General features: G+C 42.4%; 1 protein-coding gene across 5 annotated transcripts in view; it reads right to left on the reverse strand.

The window, feature by feature from the left end:
* Positions 1-24019, reverse strand: part of FNDC3A (fibronectin type III domain containing 3A) — a 3267883-nt gene that overhangs the window by 896856 nt on the left and 2347008 nt on the right. For all 5 annotated transcript variants that reach the window (XM_044073165.1, XM_044073164.1, XM_044073166.1 and 2 more), the window contains one exon: positions 22375-22428. In XM_044073165.1, the coding sequence (XP_043929100.1) occupies positions 22375-22428 (54 nt within the window). The remainder of the gene's footprint in view (positions 1-22374; positions 22429-24019) is intronic.

The raw sequence follows: 24019 nt of genomic DNA on the forward strand, positions 1-24019 counted from the left end.
TGGGTCTAGCTGTCTTTTTAGATACCAAATGGAAAACCTTTTCCATTTCGACAGATAGGATCTCCTAGTGTTAGGTTTTCTGGCCTTGTGCAGGACAATTAGCACATCCTCAGATTAAAGGTGTCTGAAAGGGATCAAATCTCTATCACCCACACGGTTAGGCCCAGAGATTCCAAGTGGGGATGGATTAGGGATCCCTTGTCCTGTGTGAGCAAGTCCACTCTGTGAGGTAACTTGTGATGATTGCCCCTGGCTAAATGCAGAAGGAGGGGGAACCATTGCTGTCATGGCCAAAAGGGAGTCACCAACAACATTTTTGGTTTGTCCTGCTTAATTTTCTTTAGGACTTTTTGTAAGAATGGGAGGGGGGGGATGTGTACACAAACATCCCCTTCCATGAGACAGAGAAGGCATCCATCATCCTCACTATGGGGCTGGGTGCCCTGGTACAAGACTGTGTAAGTTGTCTTTTCAGAGGGGAGACAAATAGATCTATTTATGGCGTACCCCACATGTGGACTATGTCCAGAAACACATCCCTGTGTAGCATCCATTCATGTGATTGTGACATGGGTCTGCTCAAGTTGTCTGCCTGAGTGTTCTAAGCTGAGGGGATACAGACTGCCTGCAGAATGACTCCATGCTGGGCAGTCAATTCCCAGGTCAGGAGTGCAAGTCTGCATAGCATGTATGATCTTGTTCCCTCCTGTTTGTTCACATACCAAAGAACAGTAGAGTTGTCCGTGAACAACTTCAGGGGTCCTTGCTTCAGAAAATCTTGGAAGGCCCTCAGTGCAAACATGAGAGTCCACATCTCTCTGATGTTGATGTGCTCCCTCTTGAAAGGGCCTGTTCATATGCCTTGCACCTTCAAGCTGCCCATAGCAGCTCTCCAACCCAGGTCCGGAGCATCTGTGCACATTTTCTGGACTGGAGTTAGGGGTTGTAAGGGAAGTTCTGGGTTCTGAGAGACTTGATTCACCCACCAATGGATCTCCTTCCTTAGGCATGGTAGGAAGGGAACTGTGTGGTCCAAGGGGTGGGAGTGTTGGGTCCATGTGGACCTCAGGTACCACTGAAGTTTCCTCTTGTGCAGTCTTGCCAGTGGCAACATGGGGACTGTAAAAGCCATATGCCCTAAATAATCTGAGGTATTCTCTTGCTGTCATTGCAGGGGCATGGATGACAGACATCAAGTATACTTTCAGGCTTTCCACCTTTTGAGTTGGGAGGAATGCCATCAAAATGTCTGTTCTGATTCTGCACCCCTGGAAAACCTGGTCCTGGGAGGGGTTTAGGCTGGATTTGGGGAAGTTGATAGTGAAGCCCAGAGACTGCAGAATAGAAATGACTGTCTGGAGATGGTTCTGGAGGGTACTGTAACAATCTGCCTGGATCAGGAGGTCATCCAGGTATGGGAAAATCTGTAACCATAGGACCCTGCAGTTGGCTACCACTGGATCCAGACACTTGGTAAATACCCTTGGAGCAGTAGGTAGTCCAAAGGGTAAAGCAGAGAATTGAAAATGCAAGGCACCTACAGAGAAATGCAAGTACATCCTGTATTGGGGCCAGATGGGGATATGCAGGTAGGCATCTCTGATGTCCAAGGTGACCAAAAATTCCTGAGGCAGTAGCACTGGAAACAGAGTCTGAATCTTGAGGATGCGGAAGGTGGGTACTTGAAGAAAAAGGTTGAGGTGAGAGAGATGCAAGATGGGTCTCCATGGGCTGTCCTTTCTTGGGACCAGAAAAAGTCTGGAATAAAAGCCCCTTCCCTTTTCTGATGCAGGGACTAATTGGATAGTCCCTTGAAAGAGGAGGCTGTCCAACACTGGTTGGAATAGGGGCAGCTGGTCCTTTGGTGGCTATGGGATGCCTCTTAAGAGGAATGGCCCAAGTCATGAAGTAATTTTTTCTATGCTTCACAAGACCCACTTGTATAAGGTAATGCTTTTCCAGAAAGGGATACAGTGAGAGAGTCTCTGGGAAGAGGGTATAGGATCTGGAAGGGGAGGAGGAGGAGAAGGCAGGTAGTCACAGACTACCTGCCTCGTCCTGAAACAGAGGTTCCTGGGTTGGTGTTTCAGCAGGTCTGGAAGGTGGCTGCTAGTTTCTGGAACTCCCTTTGCCCCTAGTAGTAGGAGGAGGAGCAGCAGAGTGTTTTATAATGAACTGGGTCTTAGTAGGATAATTTCTTGGTAGCACAAACAAATGTTTCAAGTCATGTAGTCCTTTCTCCTTTGGTTGAAGGGTTTTGAAAAGTTCTGCCACTTGGGCCCCAAACAAGGCAGTACTGTCCAGACGAGCATCTAGAAGTTTAGCCCTGATATTGTCAGGTAGGGGTTGGAGGCTCAACCAAGAGTACCTTCTGAGCACTGGGGCAGAAGATGCAGATCTGGCCGAGGCCTCTGCAGCATCATAACTGCATTTATGTATTGTCACTTGTGAGGACAAGAAGATCAGGTTACAGATTTGTGACCGAATCAGGGAGATCCTCCAAGAGCTTTGAAACCTGAGTCAAAAGGGCCAGGGAGTACTTAGACATATGTGTCTGGTAGTTGCAAAGTGGCAGATGTGTACACCTTCTTGCCAAGTACCTCTAGAGTCTTGCTGTCCTTATCAGTAGGAAGGACAGAGGTACATTAGCAGTCTGGTGGGTTTGTCTGCAGAGACACAAATGATACCAGGATCTGCAACAGAGAATTTTATTAGAAATTTTGCCCCTTCTTGGATCTTATAAAATCTGTTAGGCCTTCTAGGAGCAGGGGTTTGGGATTCAGGATTTTTAGAAGCTGCAGGAAAGGCATCTAAGAAGACTGGTACAACTGGTGGAACGGTAGAAGATGAAAGGGTATCAATTTGTAGGAGTTCATAATACCTCTTTTGAACTTCAGACATTTCTGTGGAGTCCCATCTGAAAAACTCTCTCATCCGAGAGAGAGTTTCTCCAAAGGTAAGGTACTCCCCAGGGGAATCCCCCTCAGCAGAGTCCTCCTCTGGGAAGGAATATCTTAGAGGGGAAGGTATTTGTGAAGCATAAGACAGAGAATCCTCTGAAGAGGAATCTGAAGAGTCAGCCTCTATTGTAAGAGGTTCTACAGTCTGAGGCATAGGGCTGAAAACAGGAAGGGCAGCCAGAAGAGAAGCAGCCATGGAAGGCCTAAGGGCCATAATGGCATTAAACAAACACTGAGAGAATGCTTGCCAATTAGGCAATCTCTCAGGAGGTGAAACCACGTTTGGCTTTCTGCTTCTTTTTTAAAGAAGAAACAGGCCAGGAGGGCATAGGCCCTAAGGAGGACCTAGGTTTAGAAGCCTCACTAACAGTAGATGGACTGGTTTGGATGTCCTCAGCAAACTGAGGTTCCCCTTTTGTCTTCAGCATCCGACATCTGCGTTACCTCAAAGGATGTGCTTTCAGACCTTAGCTTTGCGGCCTCTGGAACGGTATCTGCTATTCCAGAGTCGACTAGTTCCATATATTCCTCCAGGCGTACCTCAGTTACAGGGGGAACATCAGGTGGAAGACATGCAGCAATAGGCTCAGGCCTGGTAACTTTGGCCTTTTTTTTTCTGTGGCTCGGTGGTATGGCCAGATGGACCTTCCATCACAACAGCGAGACATTTTAAGCATTGGTTCACTAGACAGATATTAAGGATGTGCAAACGGCTGCGAAGAGTCTTTGGGACAAAAGGCTGACAAATCGCACAGGACTTATGGTCGTGGTTGGGCCCTAGGCAGAACAGACACAGATTGTGGGTGTCCTTATGTGGGATCTGACTTCCACACCTATACCTTCCTTTTCTGGATGACATGAACCTGGGCAGGCATGCAGTGGCCAAATAAAAAAAAAAAAAGGCCCCAATGGGCTACTTATCTTTCAATCACAGGATCTGAAGGCAGAGACGGCAGGATGAGCCGACGTTCAACTGGCAGCAGAGAAGTTCTGAGGAAGGTATGTGCAGACGTCAGTTTTATGGCCCAGGCACCCTTTGGCCAACGTCAGATGTCCCATGTACCTTGCAGTGACTAAAGCTTTTGTATACTGGCTGGACATTAGGGTCGCTAGGCGGAGGCTAACCCAAAAGCAATGAATACTGCAACATGAGAACAGAAGGACATCTTAAGTTCATCAGGAATGTTATAAAATATGTCATTTTTTGAGGCCAGGACTGGAGGACTCAGAGGTTGTAATACTTTTTCTGGATGTCTAATTTGTCTAGACTCCCTCACTCCAAACAGCAGAGTCATGGAAAATGTAGTCTTCATCATCAGAAGGGATTTGGCCAGAGGAATGCATTTCAGAGGTGTATGCCAGGGAAAGATAAAAAATTAGAGACATCTTCCTCTTCAGAAGAGGATGAATCCACCATAATTTATTGAGGTGTGGGATGAGGAAATCAGAAAATAAGAGAAGTTTCAGGGCCACAATGGCCTTGAGAAAAGTCCACCCATTCCTTCTCCCTAAATGGAAAGGAAAAAACACATACTTAGTTTTCTTGCTGTTTCTTCTTTGGTATGAGGTCCATCTGAACAAAACAAAGTGGTTCAAATCCCTGAAATACATTGATCAACTTACTGGGGATCTCTTCCTTAATTGAAATCAGTGGGATACCTTCCAGGCTCAATGAAATGATGAACTGCAGTTCACCATCCTCTGTGGGAGTAGTTTCCTCAGAGGCCCTTGAACGCCATATACCAGCCTCCAGTGGGGTCTCAGTAGAGGGCAACAGAGGTGGAACTGGACATGTCACAGGTTATGGAACCTCAGAGGGTGCGTCAGAATCAGAAAAAGTAAACTAAGTGTCTGGCCTGGGCCTTTTGATTTTTTTCTTGAGGGCTGAAGGCAAGTCTGTGGAAGTGGAATCCACCATCTTGAAGAGGGTCAAACTCTTAAGATGTTGAGTCTCCAAGAAGGTATTGAGCAAAGCCAGACAGGATCATAAAGTCTTTGGCACAAAGGATTGGCAGATGGAACAAGCCCCATATTCATGTTCTGCACCTAGGCATAAGAGACACTGGGTATGCAGATCATTGTACAGGATTTGCCATTTACCACACACACACTTACCCCTCCTAGCTGAAATCTAATACAGATATAGCACAATTTAGGTAAGTAAAGGAAGGTTCCACAACAGGGCATTTTTCTGTTTTAAAAGACGCTAAGGTACCAATGACCAAATGACAATCAGTCCAACTGACATACAACCTGTGTTCAGGCTGGTGGTGAGACAGTCTGAGAATCTATGCTCATACATCCACCTTTATACCCCTATGCTTATGAGCTGAAGTCACGTCAGACGTATGACCAAGAAAAAAGATTAAGCTTTGGTACCCCATCCAGATGCCAGCAGTGATGACTCACTTGTTTGGAATAATGTAACAGTGACATCCATCAGGATATTTAGGTGTTACCTGAATAACTGAATGGATTACTGACAGCATGCCATGAAAGAACCTTATGTAGGGGGAGGATGCTGGGATGAAGTACTGTAATGTTTTTTTTTTTTAAACAAGAAAAATCCTTCATTTATATAAATGAAAACAAATCGTATTAACATAATCCCATCTGCAAGCATTTTATATCACAAGTCTTCGTAACATTTATAATTGCAAGCATTATACATCACTTATAATCTACCCAATTATTTTAAGTCAAACATTACATACGCTCATTCAAGTCTTGCATTCTTTTAAACCTCATTCCTCCCCTGTATGTACTGTTCCTATCATTTCCATTTTTTTCCTATGTAATTTACTTTTGCTCTTTTGTAGAGATCCCAGTTCCAGTTGTTTTTTCTCTGTTACTATATTCACTACTTCAGGTACAGATGTTTTGATTTTCTAGTAATTGCTTTTTTGGCAGCCACCATAATTAGACTCAGCAAGGCCTTACTATGTCTAGGCAATTCTGATCTGTATCATAGATCAGAATAAAAAGTTATGTACCTTCCATAACGTTCCATGTTAGTTGTCTTCATCTAGCCTTCTTTCTTGCTGGTTGGGTTCGGAGCCAATCCTCGGCTCCGACTCGGCAATCTTCTAAAGCTCGAGAGCTATTTACTGGCTCGAGGCCTCCCCATATCCCACAATACCTGGCGCTAGATCCCCAGATCTCATTTGGTAGTCCTAACTACAAACAAATATAAGGACACCTGTCCTAACAGCATATGTTTAGCTACAGAGCTAAAAGGTTGAGGGAACAAACCAGATAAGACCCAGCCAGCTAAAAGGAACTCAGAGGGCAACTCTTCTCGGTCTATTAGGATAGGGGGATGGAGGGTGGGACGCAAGAAAGAAGGCGAGACGAAGACAACTAACATGGAACGTTATGGTAGGTACATAACTTCTTAATGTTAAGTTGTCTATCTCACTTTCATTCTTTCTGGTTGGGACAGCGTCCCTAGCACCTCAGTCCTGGGTGGCTCATCGGAACAGACTCTTCAGCACAGTGGAACCAAAATCAGCTCTGCTCCTAGAGGCCACATCCAGCTTATGATGAGAAATGAATGTATGGGGAGTGGCCCATGTAGCTGCCGCCCAAATGGCTTCCATTGGTAATCTTGCCTGAAAAGCTCCAGAAGTAGCTAAAGCCCTAGTAGAGTGGCCTTTTGGTTTAGCAGGGAGCTGTTTGTTCCTCAATTGATAAATCAAAGCAATAACAGAAGTCAACCACCTAGATAGAGTTACTTTAGACACTGGTAGACCTTGTTTACCTTCAGCATAGGACAGGAAGAGCTGATCTGATTTTCTAATTTGTTTAGTCCTATGCAAGTAGAAACGTAATTGTCTATGAACATCCAACTGATGTAATTTATGTTCAGCTTTGTTGGAATAATTTAGGAAGAAGACTGGAAGATCAATGGACTGATGCAGATTACTCTCAGAAGGTACCTTAGGAAGGAAGGAGGGATTAGTCCTGAGCGAAACTGTCATTATGGAAAATGAAATAAGGAGGGCGAACACAAAGGGCCTGGAGTTCAGAAACTCTTCTAGCTGAGGTAATTGCCACATGAAAGAGGGTTTTCCAAGAAAGAAACTTCAAGGAACATGAAGCTGCGGGTTCAAATGGGGGCAATATCAGGGAAGCTAAGATCAAATTAAGATCCCACGGAGGCGGGGGATCTCTTACTGGGAGCCTGAGCAAAGTAGTCCCTTTAAGAAAAGCTTTGCAAAGCTTATGGGACATAATACTAGTTTCAGATAGGCCTGTATGAAAATTTGAAATTGCGGCTAATTGAACTCTAATGGTGGCAGAAGAGGACCCAGCCTGAAAAAGTTCCGCTAAGAAATCTAAAACGTGGTGGACAGGGGCTGAAAAGGGATCTATATTTTTAGACTCTGCCCAGCAAGAAAAATGTTTCCACTTACTAGCATAAGTTTTTCTGGTGGTAGATTTATGCGAAGATAAGATGATTTCACGCACCGATTGGGAAATGTTCGGAAGCCTGGCTAAGGCTGGAAGTGGAGCAACCAAGCAGTGAGGTTGAGAGACTGAAGGGATTGGTGCAGCCCGCCCGACTGATGGATCAGTAGGTCTGGTACTGGGTCCAGGGTCCAGGGCTGCTCCAGGAAGTGATGATGCAGGAATGGAAACCAAATTTGTCGAGGCCAGTAGGGGGCAATGAGGATCATCTTGCATCCCAGCGCGGTAGCTTTCTGTATTAGTTTGGGAATCAGGGGAAATGGAGGGAATGCATAAAGTCCCTGAGGCCAATCGTGGATTAGAGCATCTCTGGGAGGGTATCTGGGAAGAGGGAGGAGAGAAAAGAAACTGTCGCACTTGCTGTTGAAGGGGGTGGCGAAAAGGTCGCAGCAAGGCTGACCCCATTTGCGGAAGATTTGGTCCGCCACTGTCTGATTGAGAGACCACTCGTGAGGCATGAGAATTGCTCTGCTCAGCCTGTCCGCTATAACGTTGGACTTCCCAGGGATGTGAGCTGCTATCCGAAACCGCTGGGAAGAGATCACCCATTGCCAGAGTCTGAGTGCTTCTCGACATAGGGGGTAGGACTTGGTTCCGTCCTGCTTGTTGATGTACCACACTACCAACATATTGTCTGTCTGAATTGCAATGGTCCCGGTGGGAAGAGAGTGCTGAAGCGTTTGCAACGCTAAAAGCACAGCTCTCATCTCCAAGACATTGATATGCAGATGGTACTCGTGGGGTTGCCAGGTGCCTTGGACTGTTCTGCCCTGAAAGTGCCCCCCCCCCCCACCAGATCAGGGAGGCATCCGTGGTGACCGTGACTACTGGAGGTGGAAGAACAAATGGTCTGCCCTGGGGTACTGACAGGGAAATCATCCACCAAGCAAGCTGGTCTTTGCATGTCTGTGTAATCATAATCATGTGAGACATTGGAAGTTGTAGAAATGACCATTGGGTGAAAAGCAACCACTGAAGAATCCTCATATGAAAATGAGCAGGGGGACTAGTATGATCGCTGCTACCATGAGGCCCAATGTCTTTAAGACGAATCTGGCCTGAATTTTCTTGCATCCTAATAACACCTGTACATGTCGGTGAATATCTAATACTCTGTGTAAAACTTGCGCCTATAAAGGTTATAGAATGACAAGGTGACAATGCAGACTTTTCGAAATTTATTGTGATACCTTGCTTGGAGCAAGTTTGGATGGTGTAGTTCCTGGCTCGTAGCAGCTGATGTCTGGTGGTAGCAGTAAGGAGCCAGTCGTCTAGATAGGGAAACACCTGGAATCCTTGCAGTCTCAGGTGAGAGGTAACTACTGCCATACATTTGGTGAACACCCTGGGGGCTGTGGTGAGACCAAAGGGCAGAGCTCGGAACTGATAATGACTGGCTCCCAGCCGGAAGCGGAGGAATCTTCTGCAGCGCCTGTCCATTTTGATATGGTAGTACGCATCTTGAAGATCTATGGAGCACATCCAACTGTCCTGACCCAAAAAGGGTAGAATGGACTGAAGCGTGACCATCCGGAACTTCGTTCTTTGTACCGACCTGTTTAGTCTGCTGAGATCCAAAATGGGTCTGCAGTCCCCTGTCTTTTTTGGTACCAAAAAGAACCTTGAGTAAATTCCAGATCCTTGCTGGTCTGCTGGGACTCGTTGGATGGCTCTTTTTTGTAGCAGTTTTGAGATCTCTTGCACTGCTTGTTCCCTTAGACTGGGTGGAACATCTGGAAGGGATTTATTTGACCTTAAGGGGGTATGAATGAAGGGAATTCTGTAACCTCCAGATATGATAGACTGTACCCATCTGTCTTGAGTTATGTCTTGCCAGGCTTTTGGGTACAGCGATAATCTTCCCCCGACTGCCTCCGAAGGCGGGCAGCCCCTCAGGGATGCTGGAATGGCTTGTCAGAGAAGGAATTTCTGCTGCCCTGATTTTGCAGGCCCCCTCTGCCTCGAGGGCGGCATCTATTGTTGTTCCCTCCTCTGCCCCTGGAGGGAAACTCACCACGTGTGTCAGGCACGGCTCCCTGGGGTTTCCAGAACCACATTTTCCCACTTTTCTGACCTTTGGGGTATGGTCTAGAAGGAGTGGAAAAACGGACTCCCACAGCAGAGAGAGTCTTGCCTTCCTTCTCACACCTGGTAAGGGTATCCTTCACCTGTGGTCCAAAAAGAGCAGAACCATCAAAAGGGGTATTGGTGAAAGACGCCTTAAAGGGGTCCACAAAGTTACATAACCGCATCCAAGCGTGCCTTCTCAAGGCCACACCTGTGCCTGCGGCTCTACTCACCCCATTGACCGCATAAGAAATGAGCCGCATGGAGGAGTTCACTATTGAATTAAGAGTCGCCAGCTGAGAGGTAATCTTATCCTGGACCCCCGCAGCTGATGGATCTTGAAGGGTATCTCCTAGCTCCTTAAGGAGATCCCTTTGAAGGTGGGTAAAATGGCACAAATAGTTCAGCGACTGCATGGAAAAGGTCGCCGAGGAAAACATCCGCTTCCCGTATCTGTCCATCGTCCTAGACTCCTTATTAGGGAGATGGACAGACGAAGAAGTCTCAGCCAACTCCTTTTTCGTGGCCGCTGCTGCCACCATAGCATCAACAGGGACACCCTTTGTCAAAAATTGCTTGTCTTGTCGTGCTGTGATGAATTTCGTGGGCCTTCGGGGAGTTGGTTCCACTGTGTCTGGGGCTGACCACACCTTTCGAGCCACCACTGCCATCAGTGGATCGAAAAGCAGACACCTAGGAGGTGGAGGGGCGAGAACCAAACGCGTCCAGATATACCGACTCATCCTCAGAAGGGTTAAAGGTAGTCCAGTTCCCCCTCTGCCTAAGCATCTCAAGGATGTCTGAGAAGGAGACATCTTCAGAGGGGGACCATGGAGACCCTTCCGAATCCTCTAAGTCGGTATCCGAAGTGACAGACTCAGGGGAGTCAACATGTTTCCTTTTACATTTCCTCTTTCGAGGGGGCTTCTCTGAATGATCAGGGGAGGCCTCGGAAGAAGAAGACATGCCCACTGGGATGACCTGGAGTGCTTGTTCTCCTCGCTTGGGGTCTGGAGGAGGGGCAGAGGCAGACGCAGGCACCATGGGGGGTGGAGCCGAAGAGGCTAATCGTGGGGCTGACTGAGGGGCCAGCACACTCCTCATGACCTCGAAGGCACCCCTGCCCAGCAGAGAAGAAGGCTCAGGCTCCGAAGAGACCGGAACCCCCCCTGGTACGGAGAGGGACGGCTCCAAGGCCGATGTAGGAGCCGAGCTCACCTGCGCCGAAGCTCCAAGAGGGAGAATGGGGTTGGACAAGGGTCCGATGCCACTCACCCCCTCAGAACCGACGAGGGAGTCTCGGCGCCCAGATCCCAAGGACGGCACCATGGAAGTGATCGGAGCCGAAGGAACCAAAAGGGTAGGTATGGGCGCCGACGGTTTCACGATCCAAATCCCAACCAGCTCCGGCTCCGAACTCAAGGGGTGAGTCGAAGGAGGAACTACTGTAGAGATGGGCAGAGCCGAACCCTAATGAGGGGGGATGGATATTATTTTAGCCAGGGCCTGCGATTTCAGAAGTCTGCTCACCACTCTCTCCAAGTCATGGTCAGACAGTCTCGAAGACCGAGAAGAGTGAGATTGGTGACTTCGCTACGACTGTAACAGAGGCGACCCCGGAGCCGAGCGAATGACTCTAGGGATGGGGACCTAGAATGCTTTCGGCTCCCTGAAGGTTCCGACACCAGGATTGGAGCCGACTGAGAGGCAGGTATTTCGGTTTCGGCCAGAACCGAAGTCGAAGCAGACGCCACACCCGACGACGGCTCCGAGCTGGGAGCAGACGGCTTCGATGGCTTGGAGGGTTTCCCCTGGCTGAGTCTTAGCAGGTGAACCTTCAGGTTTTAGTAATCCTCTAAGGATTAACTTATTCCTATGCTCCTGCAGGACTCTTGGACTAAAGGCGTGGCACACCGAACAAGAGTCCTGCAGGTGTAGGGCGCCCAAGCAGTAGACACAAGAAGTGTGACCATCTGTCAGAGACATCTTCTGACAGCATGAGTCACACTTCTTGAATCCCGATACCTTCATATCTTTGGACATCCTGCAAAAGGGCAATATCCCAGGAAAAAAAGGCCAACAGTACAACAGTAGGTAACAAGTATAAAGAAACCCGTACACACAAAAAAACAGTTACCACACCTTAACAATGCACACACACACACACACACACTATAACTACAATATATATATATAACTACAATATATATATAACTACAATATATATATATATATATATATATATATATATATATATATATATATATATATATATATATGTACTAGAAAATAGTAAAGTACTACAACTATTTCTACCTGAAAACACTACAAAAGGTATTTTAGAGAACAAGGGTTAGCCTCTAACTAAAAACGGCTACCTTGAAGAGAGAAAAGGAGAGGGGAGGAGGGGAACACTCTCTAACAGTAAAAACGAGTTTTCTAAGGGGATGGGATAAATCTAAAACTACACAGAGACAATAAGTACTAAAAATTACTATAATAAAAATTAAACACTAACTATTTATATGAAAATTTTTATATAAAACCTATCAAAAGACGAAAAATACGACCTGAGCCAGCAAAAGCAACCTCATAGCAGAAGCGGCAAATGAGATCTGGGGATCTAGCGCCAGGCATTGTGGGATATGGGGAGGCCTCGAGCCAGTAAATAGCTCTTGAGCTTTAGAAGATGGCCGAGTCGGAGCCAAGGATCGGCTCCGAACCCAACCAGCAAGAATGAAGGCGAGATAGACAACTTAACATAAATCATTTCCGTAGTTATATCAAATTTGCTCACCCAAAATCGCTGATGGAGTTATCTGCAGGGAATTTTTAAACTCAACCAACTCATTATACTCCCAGAAAATATGTTCCCAATTACCGCTTTCTTTTCCACCATAGTTCCAAGAATTGCTGTCTACCTGAGGAACAATTCTCTGGAGTCTACTTGGGGTAGAAAAATATCTATGTAATTATTTCTAAGCAAAAATCCTAAATCTTCTAGATTTTGTTGCATATCTGGACACATATATCCCCTACTGTTTCTTTGTGAATTGCTTATCCAGTCTCTCTTCCCAATCCTTTCTAACCTCCTCTGATTGATTATTATAGTTATGCAATATTTTATATGCTCCAGTAATTATTTCTTTTTTAACAGCAGCTTCTATTCTAGACTCTACTAAAAACTCTAACAGTGCTGGTCTTTTGTTTAGGACCCCCTCTATTTCTTCCTTTTTGCCTATACTCTGATATCAATCCTTGATAGGGAAGGCAGTTTCTAACCTGCAGTCCAAAGAAATACTTGAGTCTTCCCATTCTATTATCTCTCTCTAGTTATTTGCTCCCAATACCTTGCTTCCTTTGTCAATTTTCTCCAATAAATTCCAGCCCCCTCTTGCCTATTGTCTGTATCATAAATGAAGTCATCCCTTACAGCAAAATTTACTTTTTCCATTCCCATGTTGGCTTAGTTCTTAGAATACTTTCTGCTACTTTATACATATATTTTGTGTGATTACTGTTATTCTCTAATGATCTGCACCCAAAATCCCACTCTCTCTCTCTTTCTTGAGCTTCCCCCCATTTCATCATTATCCTTTTCCACTCTGAGTTATAGTTTTTTGCTTGTGCTATGTATAGGAGCCTTAAAATGTGTTGCTCTGAAATACCCTTTCAAATCGGGTAATCCCAATCCGCCTAGGTCAACTGGAAGAATCAGCTTATTCCACTTCACTTTTGCTGTCTTGCCTGCAGATAAAACCCTTCAGCTCTTCATTAATTGCTTTCCACAGCTTCTCCTCTTGTTGATAAAAATATGCCTGGCCTATGTGCAAGACTAAAGGGACTAGGGACATTTTAACTGCTTGTATCTTACTATCCATACCCATGTAACAGAGCTTTCATTTTCGCACTTTTTGTATTATCTTTTGTTTAGTCTCTTCCCACATACCTTTAGCTACCACACTGCAATGATTTTTAATCCATACGCAAATACTTCATTTTATCATGTCCACATAAATATGGATGCCGCTGAACCAATTCGTGTGTGCGTACATAATTTACCGCTATTGCCTTTGTTTTAGCTTCATTAATTTTATTTCCCGAAAAGATATGAAAAAGTCTCAAAATGTTCAACAACACTGTAATATCCTTTTCTGGTTTTGTCAGGTATAAAATAATCTACAAACAGAACCAGTTTTTCTTGACTATCACACCAATTATATCCTTGAATTTCTGAGTCCCTTGTTTTCTTTCCCAATGGTTCTAAATATAATGCAAACAACAATGGTGAAATATAATACCCCTGCCTAGTCACTCTGCTCAAGCAGTAATCAGAGAGGACCCCAATCATTTTAATTTTCATCTCCAATCCCTCATACATCCTCCTAATCAACCTTATAATTTTATAAGGTAAATGCAAATGCTTCGATTGTCCTGCTCATAAAGTCTCTGCTTAGTCTGTCAAATGCTTTCTCTGCATTAAGACCTACTAACAACAGTGGTACTTTCTTACATTCTGCTTCCCTCTGGATCATCAGTGTTCTGTTAATGTTGTCAAATGTTTGCCTCCCCTCCACAAAACCACACTGATCCACATTGATCAATTTTGGCATCACTTTTACGATTCTTTTAGTCATTATAGACATAAATAGTTTATACAGATGATTTAGTATTGAAATGGGTCTGTATGAAGTTGGATCTGACACTTTATGTATTACAGCTACCACATCTTTCTTCCAGGATGTTGGTGCTTCTCCTCTTAAAATACTATTAAACAAAACCTTCCAGATCTTTATCAGTTTTTCCCTCCTTGCTTCCAAACTTCCACAGCAATACCATCTATTCCTGGGGACTTTCCTGTAGAATGGTTATACATCACCATTTTATCTCATCTCCTTCTATCCTAACTGTTAATAATTGAGCCTCATCTACCTCTAACCTTGGCATATTTAATTTTTCCATAAACATTTTCATTTATACCTTTTCTTGATTTCCATATTTCTCTGCTTTATAGAGACTTTCATAACATTTCCAAAATGTTTCTAATACTTCTACAGGATCTCGTTATCTTCCTTGTTACAGGCTCCCTAAGTCTGGTGACAGCCCTTGCTACTTTCTGTTGCCTGAGTTGTTGGGCCAAAGCTTTTGTGCTCTAGAGCTTTTATCAAAAACAGTTGATTAACAGCAATATTTCTAAACTGATGTATATTATTGAGGAAGTCCATTATTTTCTGCATGCCATTCTGCAGTTGCTCCTCTTCTTGTTTTGTGAGATTCCCCTTACTTTGTCAGTCCATCTAAATAATTCTTGTTACTTCTTAAGCACATCTCCCTTTCTTTCATTTCCACATTGTTTTTAAACTCCACTTTAATTTTATCTCACTCCCTAGCTATATTTTTAGTAGAAATTCCTACCCTCCCTAATAACTCCTGAATAATTTCCACTACCTATTCTTTAAATACTTCTCTTTGCAACAAATAGGTGGGAAAGCACTAGTGTCTCATTTTTATTTCATTACTCTGTGTTTTTATTTTGCTTATTACCGGCACATGATTTGAAACAGTTATTGGGTGTGTATCAAGACCTTCAATTAAATGCACATGTTCATGTGAAATGTATATTCTGTCTAGCTTAGCCCAGTTTTTGTGCCTTGGGGAATAATATGTAAATCCACTCTGAATTTATAGTACTGAATTCACATCTTCCATGCCAAATATTTTTATAAATTTCTTCAAGAATCTACCATCCAATGCTATATTTTCCCTTCTTGACCCCCCAAGACACATTTTCACTGTTGCAAATCAAATTCCAGTTTCTACCTGTAAGAAATATTCCTTGCTGAAAGCTGATTACTTCTGTGACGGCCTCTCCACCTCAGGCCAGTAATCAAGGAGCCTCAATCCTCACCACTGATACCACTGAGAGATGGTCACTAAAAACAGGAATTAATTTACACAGTATTTTCAGATGCAGCTCTCTGCATCAAACACAATTTCCCCAAGAGCACACAGGGAACAAGCTCCAGACCTGGGACTGGTCTCTGTCTCCCCAGATCCCAAACAAAACTCACTTTGGAGCACTGTGTCCCAGTTGCAAGTAGATGACACAACCCACACCTGGGTATATGATTTACACACACACACACACACACACACACACACACACACACACACACACACACACACACACACACACACACACACTTCACTCACTCACGCACTCCTGGGAAAGGCTGGTACAGATTTATTAGCTGCACTCTTCTGCCCAGACTATAAGGTAACCACACGGCCACCAGTCGACCACTCTCAGGCTCTTACAAAGGTATCCAATTATACTGAGCAAAATCAATCCTAATATAAATAGTAGAATGTAACCAAAGTAGCAAGATTTTTTGGGAGTGGCCATGGCATCACTAAAATAAGCACAAATACTCTCAAGATGTTAAAAATATTCTCTAAAAGACCAGCCACAGTGAAAGGTATAAAAACATGTAATAATAATAAATAAAACAGAAACAATGAGAATACTAAATATCTAAGTACAATAAACACCAGACTTTCAATCACAGGCGAAATAAAAATAACACAATTGGACAGATTCAAACAGATGTAAAAACAATACTCTGGTACAATACAAACTCAGAGCTTTGCTAAGATCTGTTGCAGTATCTGAAAGCTAAAGAACAATTTCAAAAACTTCTATTCCCTAGTGGAATTCTTTGTTTAAACATATACATTTAATTCAGTTATAACAACATTGTTGATACATTTTAACAAAAGCATCTGTACAAGTCAGTGTGACAGTCAAATGACAAAATCCTCCACAAAACTCCAGCCAACCACGCCGGCACATGTCACACATGCACAGCCCTACTCTCCGTGGCACAGACGGCAATACCTCACATCATCACAATTCCTACCAGACTTTTCTTAAGCTCCATTATAGCAGTTTGAGGTGGAATATAAATACATGCCATTATAATCCTCCTCCCTTGCCAGTAGCCCCTTAGTACTACAAATCTACTATTATTATCTTTTTGTCTTCTTCTATCACTACTGGAGCTCCTCTTGCAATTAATATAAATACTCCTCTTTTCTTTTGTCCCAGGTATCAACTGAATAGCCTTACTGAAACCTTTCTTTATCAATTCACATGTTCATTTCTTTCCAAATGTGTCTCCTGCAGCATAGCTATTTGCACTTTACATTTTTAATATAGTTCAATACTCTTTCATTCTTGCACTTATCTGTGAGACCAAGGACATTTAAAGACATGACAGAAATCATCATTGTGTTAAAAAGTAGTTATTCCCACCATTTGCGTGTAACAGCTTTTTTGTTAAATGTCCAGTTTCAGATTTTGTTTTAAATGCATATACAGTTTGGCAGGGTGATCTTTTATACAGTTGTTTCTAGTCCTATCCATTTGAACCTATTTTACATCTTAGAAAACTTTTTGTTTTATTGAAAGCCCTGCAAAAAATACCCCCGTAAAACCTAACTTAATAACAACAAATTAAACTATGTACATCTTCAAATATTGACGTTTTACCCTCCTAAAGGAGAAAATGTTCCAAGCTGACAGCCACATTCACAGACTGGAGTTAACCTAAAGAAAGGTTATCCATGCTAAGACGCATGGTGCAGTCTATTCTTCAGCTAAGTATTGTCTGGTTTTGTCTTATCTTTATAGCCCCCCTCCCCCCAGCTCAGCAAACACTTGAATGCTTTCAGAGAACATTATCTCCTAGCCAATCTTCTTTATCAGATTTGCTCATGGAGACACAAGAACCAGATACAAACCTACTACAAAACATATTTATTTGCTAGAAAAAGCCTTATAATATTCCATATTATTTTCCATTTGCTTTCTCTTAAAACGTGTTACTAAATTAAGCTGACAGCCTTAAATCAGTCATTCCCCTATGCAAGAATGAGAAAAAGCACACTAATTTTTCTTTTGTCATGCTCTTTTAACTTTTTTTTTTTCATTGCAGTGCTTACACTTCTTAAAACTGAACAAGCAGATAGAGAGAAGGGAGAAAGAATAAAAACAGGACCACCCTGTTTACCTTAGTCATACCTCTCAACCTGGAAACATGAAAAATCTAGACAAAGGCCCATGAAAAATAGATACAAATCTGTATGCTGATTAACATAACATTTGCATACATAATTATATAACCCCGCCCACTCCAATGGGATTGCGGGATACCAACTTTCAAATGCAAACTGAAGAACAGACAACTAAAATATGGCCCCAAAGTCAGTCACACACACAACCAACCTCTCTCTTCAATGCAAAAGTTACTGCCAGACTGCTGTTTCTCTCGTATGCAAGCAAGCAATGGTTTCAACCACACAACTTCAATGCAATGCTGGTTTCCCTTATAAAGGTTTCAGCAACTGACTGCCATTTCTCTTGCAAGCAAGCAAAGCAAAACAGCTGCAGAGCAGACTCTGCTGTTTCTCATCTCATTAGACCATGCACACCCACTCTAATTAAATGCAGACACACACTTCTCAACTTTAGCAAAGATTTCTTGTTTCCCTCACACATAAGATAAGGCAAGTATATAAACTACCTGCACAAGCACAAAAGTGCCTGAACATAGCACGCAATGTATGCAGGAGTCGCTACTGAAGCAAAGTTACTGAACACAAAGTATCTACCCCACCTCCACAGCTCGCAAATTGTCCATATGTTGTGAAAGTACTTTATCTGCAAACTTGTCTAATCGGAAAACAGCAGACAAACATCTGCAATTCAAGTGTTAAGGTAGACAACATCTTCTTCACCCTGAGCTGTGTCACATGTAGAGTGACCCTTATCCACAGGCCAAGCAAGGTACACCTGCCCAAAGTAAACAATGAAGTACAGAGGTACCAGCAGACATGATCATGTCAATTTCTCTTCAGCTAAAACAATGCCTGCCCCCAAGAAACAAGTTTTACATAAGACCACAACCACATAAGTGACTGCTCAGTGTAAGCTGAATGATTTCATCTTTCAAATACTATTTTCGCGAGTACTGCGATAGAATGTTAGAGCATTTCTGTGACTATATAAAAAATAAGTCACCCAGACCCAGTTAATTCTACACAAATATTTCTCATTAGAAAGTGTGCAAGTCTGAGAATACTTAGATATGTTAAAAATACCTTTCAGATGTTCTGGTATGGCTCTCATACTTAGCACTATACTGTCTGGTTACCTTAAGTAGTAAGGCCATCGTGTAACCTTCCACAATTAAACAAAGATGGTCCAGATATCAAACATGTTCATTTTAAATGTTTTTTGTGGGGTGTCACCTTCACAAACTATATAATTCTGAACTCCATATTATTAGTATATGGCAAACTAAACTGCATAGTACTACTACTTCCACGTGTTATTTCGGAACAAGACACAGTGAATGTCACGCTATTTTGACCACCATAGCTACTAACAAAGCGCAGCTAACTGTAAAAACACAGTAGAGAGCAAGAGTGACAGTTATTCACAGGACAAATACACGACTGAAATTCAGGTTCTGTATAAAAACAAAGCAATACCCTGTATGTAAGAAATCAGAAAGCACGAACAGGATACCTATCAAAATATGGCAGAAATTAATGACTCAGCAGAACAATAGCTCCAAGGGTCCTACTTCAACACAGTTAAGCGAGTTCCAGATTAAATCTCCACTTAGAAAACGTTTTAGAAATATTAAACAGCGGTGCGTGAAAAACATTTCAGAAATGTTATACAGCGGTGCGTTATTTTAAAAGAAAAATGCATTCCACCAGTCTTCCGTTTTTTAAGTTTACTTATGGAATCCTTGAAGCATAGCTGTCAATAATAAAACCAATGAAACACACAAATGTGAACTGGCAACCCACAATTACTCCGATAAACACACAATGACATCTCATTTGTTTCAATTAGTTCAATGTACAAAGCAAAGACAGCTATAAAGGTCGCAATGCAATAAAAAGAAAAAAAAAAACAGCAGCAGTAAGAGTTAAGCACAGTATGCATAAGGCATAACCCATATAACAGATGATTCTAAAAGGCAGAGAAACTAAAAGCCAAACTAAAACAGTGAGAAGTACAATTTATTTATTTATTACTTGTTTACTGGGAAAGTCCTACTTGGAATGAAGAAGAAGAAGCCAATTTTCAGCCAAGGCCTGGGGAGAAAACACTCCTGATGCATGTCTTTGTAATGTGGGGGGAAATAGGAATACTCGGAGAAACCCACAAGTCTACAAAATCAGCTAAGTTTATTTTTCAGACCTAAGTAAAGATAGGAATCGGGGGCGTACACACACACACACACACACACACACACACACACACACACACACACACAGACATGCACAGACAGACACGCACAAACAGACACACACACACAGACAGACACACACACACAGACAGACACACACACACAGACAGACAGACAGACACACACACAGACAGACACACACACAGACAGACACACACACAGACACACACACAGACACACAGACACACACACAGACACACACACAGACACACACACAGACTTCATTCAAAGCTAGAAGATCTTCAAGTTCTCACCCTCTTAATCATGAATGTTGCTGAAAGAAAAAGAATCCCATTCCTACCAGAGTCGTTCGGTTTCTGTATAAAGAATCCATTTGAATAACTGTTTCAAAAACCGTCTCGCACTCACAGAATCCATTTGAATAACTGTTTCCTAAAACCCGCTCACACTTGCAGATCACGGGGAATGAATGCCAGCCAGAAATATGCATTTGGAGCCCTTACGCTCAATTCCGACAGGCTGATAGCCCTGACAGAGCTGACATCATCACGCACGTGATGACGTCAACTCAAAATAAAAAAGGGGGAAAATGAAAAATAAAATAAAAGGTAAAGCTGGGAAAAAGTCGGAAATGGAGGGGTGCCACTCTGGAATCGTGGCACCCCACTATTTGGACCACAAAACTTGGTAAAAAAACGAGTTATTCAGTACAGTTGGGAAGTATGACCTTAGTATCCCCACCAATCTTCAAAATATCTCAGAAAACTTTGCTTTATAGCATGCAATGAAAATCATGCACCATAGAAACAGTACCATTAAGAAAAAAAAAAAACGTTTTATTTAAAGTTTACCTTCTCCCTCCTCTTCCCTCTCCTAAGTATTTTTCCAAACATTAATGACATGAAGTAGGGCATATGCTTTACAGTCTCCTACAAGTTTAACAAAGTCCAAAAGAGTCCAATATTTCCAGATTTTCTTGTTCTGTCATGTTTCACAATTGCTTTGCAATCCCATATTTGTCATTTTCCAAGTTACTGGTTTTATTCCTGTTCATCCATGTTCCAAATCCTGTCTCTGCTTCATTTCCAATGTACTCTCGATTCTTCTAGTCAGTTCTCATGCTAACTTCCTTCTCTCCAGCATTTTCCATTGAAAGACTGGGAAAGGTTTCAATGGCACAGGCTCTCTGTGATCTTTATTACCAGAAGAACAAGAAGCAGAATCTCCCTTTGTTTCACAGTTCACTTTTTGTTAGACAAACTTCTGTATTCCCTCCTTAGCATGTACTTCAACCAAAAATGATTTTGTCCCACCAGAGAAGAACATTTTAAATATAATTGGGTACAGCAGTTTGAATCTCACACCTGCTTCTCAACTTTCCCTAAATAGTGGTATAAATTTACTCCTCGTCTGCCTGGTGTACAATGAATAATCTTTCTCCACAAACACTCTGCCATCTTCCACTTCTAGTACTTTGCTTTCTGCTACAGTTTATCAGAATTAACTCCTTCAGCTGGTAGGATTGCATCTTTACTATTAAAGTCTAGGATGTTTTCTCATAGCCAAGTTTGGGGCATACATAAGATGTGCTCTTTCAATTAACAGCTCCTGCTGTGGAATCCCAGTCCATTTGCTTATTTGTGCTTTCATATAATTAATATACACTGTTTGCTCCAGCTTCTCTGGTACAGCAGAAAATCTCAGGTTTTCCCTATGTGCTCTGTCCTCTAATTCTATTATTTTTTAAACATCTCTTCTTGAGCAGTCTCATACTCAGCCAGCCTTTTCTTCATTTCAACCTGTGATTTTTGCAGTTTTGTTACCTCATCTGAATATCTTTTTAAAGTTTCTTCCATTTTTTCCAGCCTTTTGTTGTTTGAATCGATGTACTCCATCAGTGTTTCATTTACTTTAATCAGATCTGTGTGCAGCTGTCTTATACTTTCCTCTAGGTTACTGGAGGTTATGTCTGGAGTTTGCACTGCGTTTTGCTTAACAGTTGTACTTTTCCCAGACAATGATTTTAATTCAGCTTTTGTAAAAGATTTTCCTTCAGGTCCTCTGTATTTCTTTTTGTCTGGCATCCAGACAGTGCACTTCCTAGCCAGTTATTGGAATTTTGCCAGAAAAACAAGTCCACTGCCCCTCTATGCCAAGTTTCTGTTTTCAGACTGGGAGAGCTAGAATCAAGCTGTTACTCAATGTGCAACCATCTTGGAAGTCCAGAAGTAGTGCAACATTAAACAAGTTATGATTTCTAGCTGCTGGGGGCAGGTGATGAATATGTGTGGATTAGCTTACATAAATATAAAAGTTAACAATTTCTTCTTAACAACTGCAAGGTTACAGAATAAACTAAAAAATGCAGGATTGCATTTAGGATGCTATTTACTAAACATGTCAATATATTAATAAAGATAAACATATTAGATAAAAGGACAGTGGAAAATACAAGGTAGATGGCTATTTCAATATGCCCTGTGATGGCACCTCTCATATAACTTTATAAAAGCAAGAAAAAGCATGTACTACAAAGAACCTAACTGGAAAACATATGTTTTCAAAAGGAAATACAAATGAGCTCTTACCTCATCCCATTCTAAAAGATAACTGTGAATTTTTGAACCATTGTCACAAGGTGGCTGTGGATGGTTACATAAAAAAAAAGAAAAAACAAAAATTAATTGTACAGTCACAAAGTTTTTTTTTTATTCACTTCAGCATCTTTATTTAGTCGACTTAAGATTATTTGTCATTTCCAACTTGATCTGCAATTGCTAATGCTTCTATGGATTATCACATTCAGGACTACAAGGCAACTGCATATTTTTCATGAAAAAAATAATAATCCGTACAGTTTCTTCTTTTTTTATCCAAACATGATAGTCTTCCTCAACAGACCCTAACATTGTAATGGACAATCCTATTGCATCACTCCAAGCTACTTGCTTCAACTGCAGCATTTAAAGCACTACCTCAGTAATGAAGAGCAACTGTGCATTTGTCATTAGTTAAATGCATGCAGCTAGTTAATTTATATGTACATAATTCATCACAACGAAAATGTACCAGTCATGACAGAAAATCTGTGATGAATCACTGCACATACCCTGTTAAAATTTTGTGCAAACCTTGGGGACTGTGGATAGCCCAAAGTGTAAAGCAGAGAACTGAAATTATGATGAAAAAGCTGAGAACCTTAAGAATTTTGAGCAAGAAGAGTGAATGGAAATGTGGAGGTATGCATCCTTCACATCAAAGGATACCAGGAAAAAGCCTGGAGTAAGAGCCTATTCATAGATGTTTTGGGGGATGATAATGTATAAAATAGAAGTTATGTTCTTACCATAACGTTCCATGTTAGTTGTCTTCTTCTCGCCTTCTTCTTGCTGGATGGGTTCGGAGCCGACCTCGGCTCCGACTCGGCCACTCTAAAAGCTCGAGAGTTGGTTCCACCGGCTCGAGGCTCCCCTTATATCCCACAATGCTAGGCGAGAGTTACCTCAGATCTCGTTTGTAAGCTAACCCCAGCTTATAATAGTTACAGAATAACTCTAAACAGAGTCCACCTCTAACAACAGGGAGAAAGAAGGGTGACCTACATCCTGATTCAGGAGATATGCAAGCAGCATATGTCTAAGAAAGAGGTGGTAGAAAGAGAGGTCACAATCACAACTCCTCTAGGTCTGTCCAGGCCAGGGGGAAGGAGGGTGGGACGCGAGAAGAAGACAACTAACATGGAACGTTATGGTAAGAACATAACTTCTATATGTTAAGTTGTCTATCTCGCCTTCATTCTTGCTGGATGGGACCGCGTCCCTAGCACCTTGTCCCGGGTGGCCTAACGGAACAGACTCCTGAGAACAGTGGAACCAAAGTTAGCTCTATGCCTAGAAGCTAAATCCAACTTATAATGAGAAATGAAAGTGTGAGGAGTAGCCCAAGTAGCCGCTGCACAAATGGTGTCAATGGGCAGTCTGTCTTGGAAGGCTAAGGAAGTAGCCAAAGCTCTTGTAGAATGGGCCTTAGGTTTATTAGGCAGCTTTTGGTGTCTAATCTCATAAACAAGGGTAATCAGAGATGTAAGCCATCTAGATAATGATACCTTTGAAACTGAAAGTCCCTTTCTGCCTTCTGCATAGGAGACAAACAGTTGGTCAGATTTTCTGAATTGTTTTGTTCTATCCAAATAGTACCTCAACTGACGATGAACATCTAGCCAGTGTAATTTTG

This window comes from Protopterus annectens, chromosome 5.part1 (genome assembly GCF_019279795.1).
Source record: "Protopterus annectens isolate FY-2018-M chromosome 5.part1, PAN1.0, whole genome shotgun sequence".
In the NCBI taxonomy this organism is placed as follows: Eukaryota; Metazoa; Chordata; order Ceratodontiformes; family Protopteridae; genus Protopterus; species Protopterus annectens.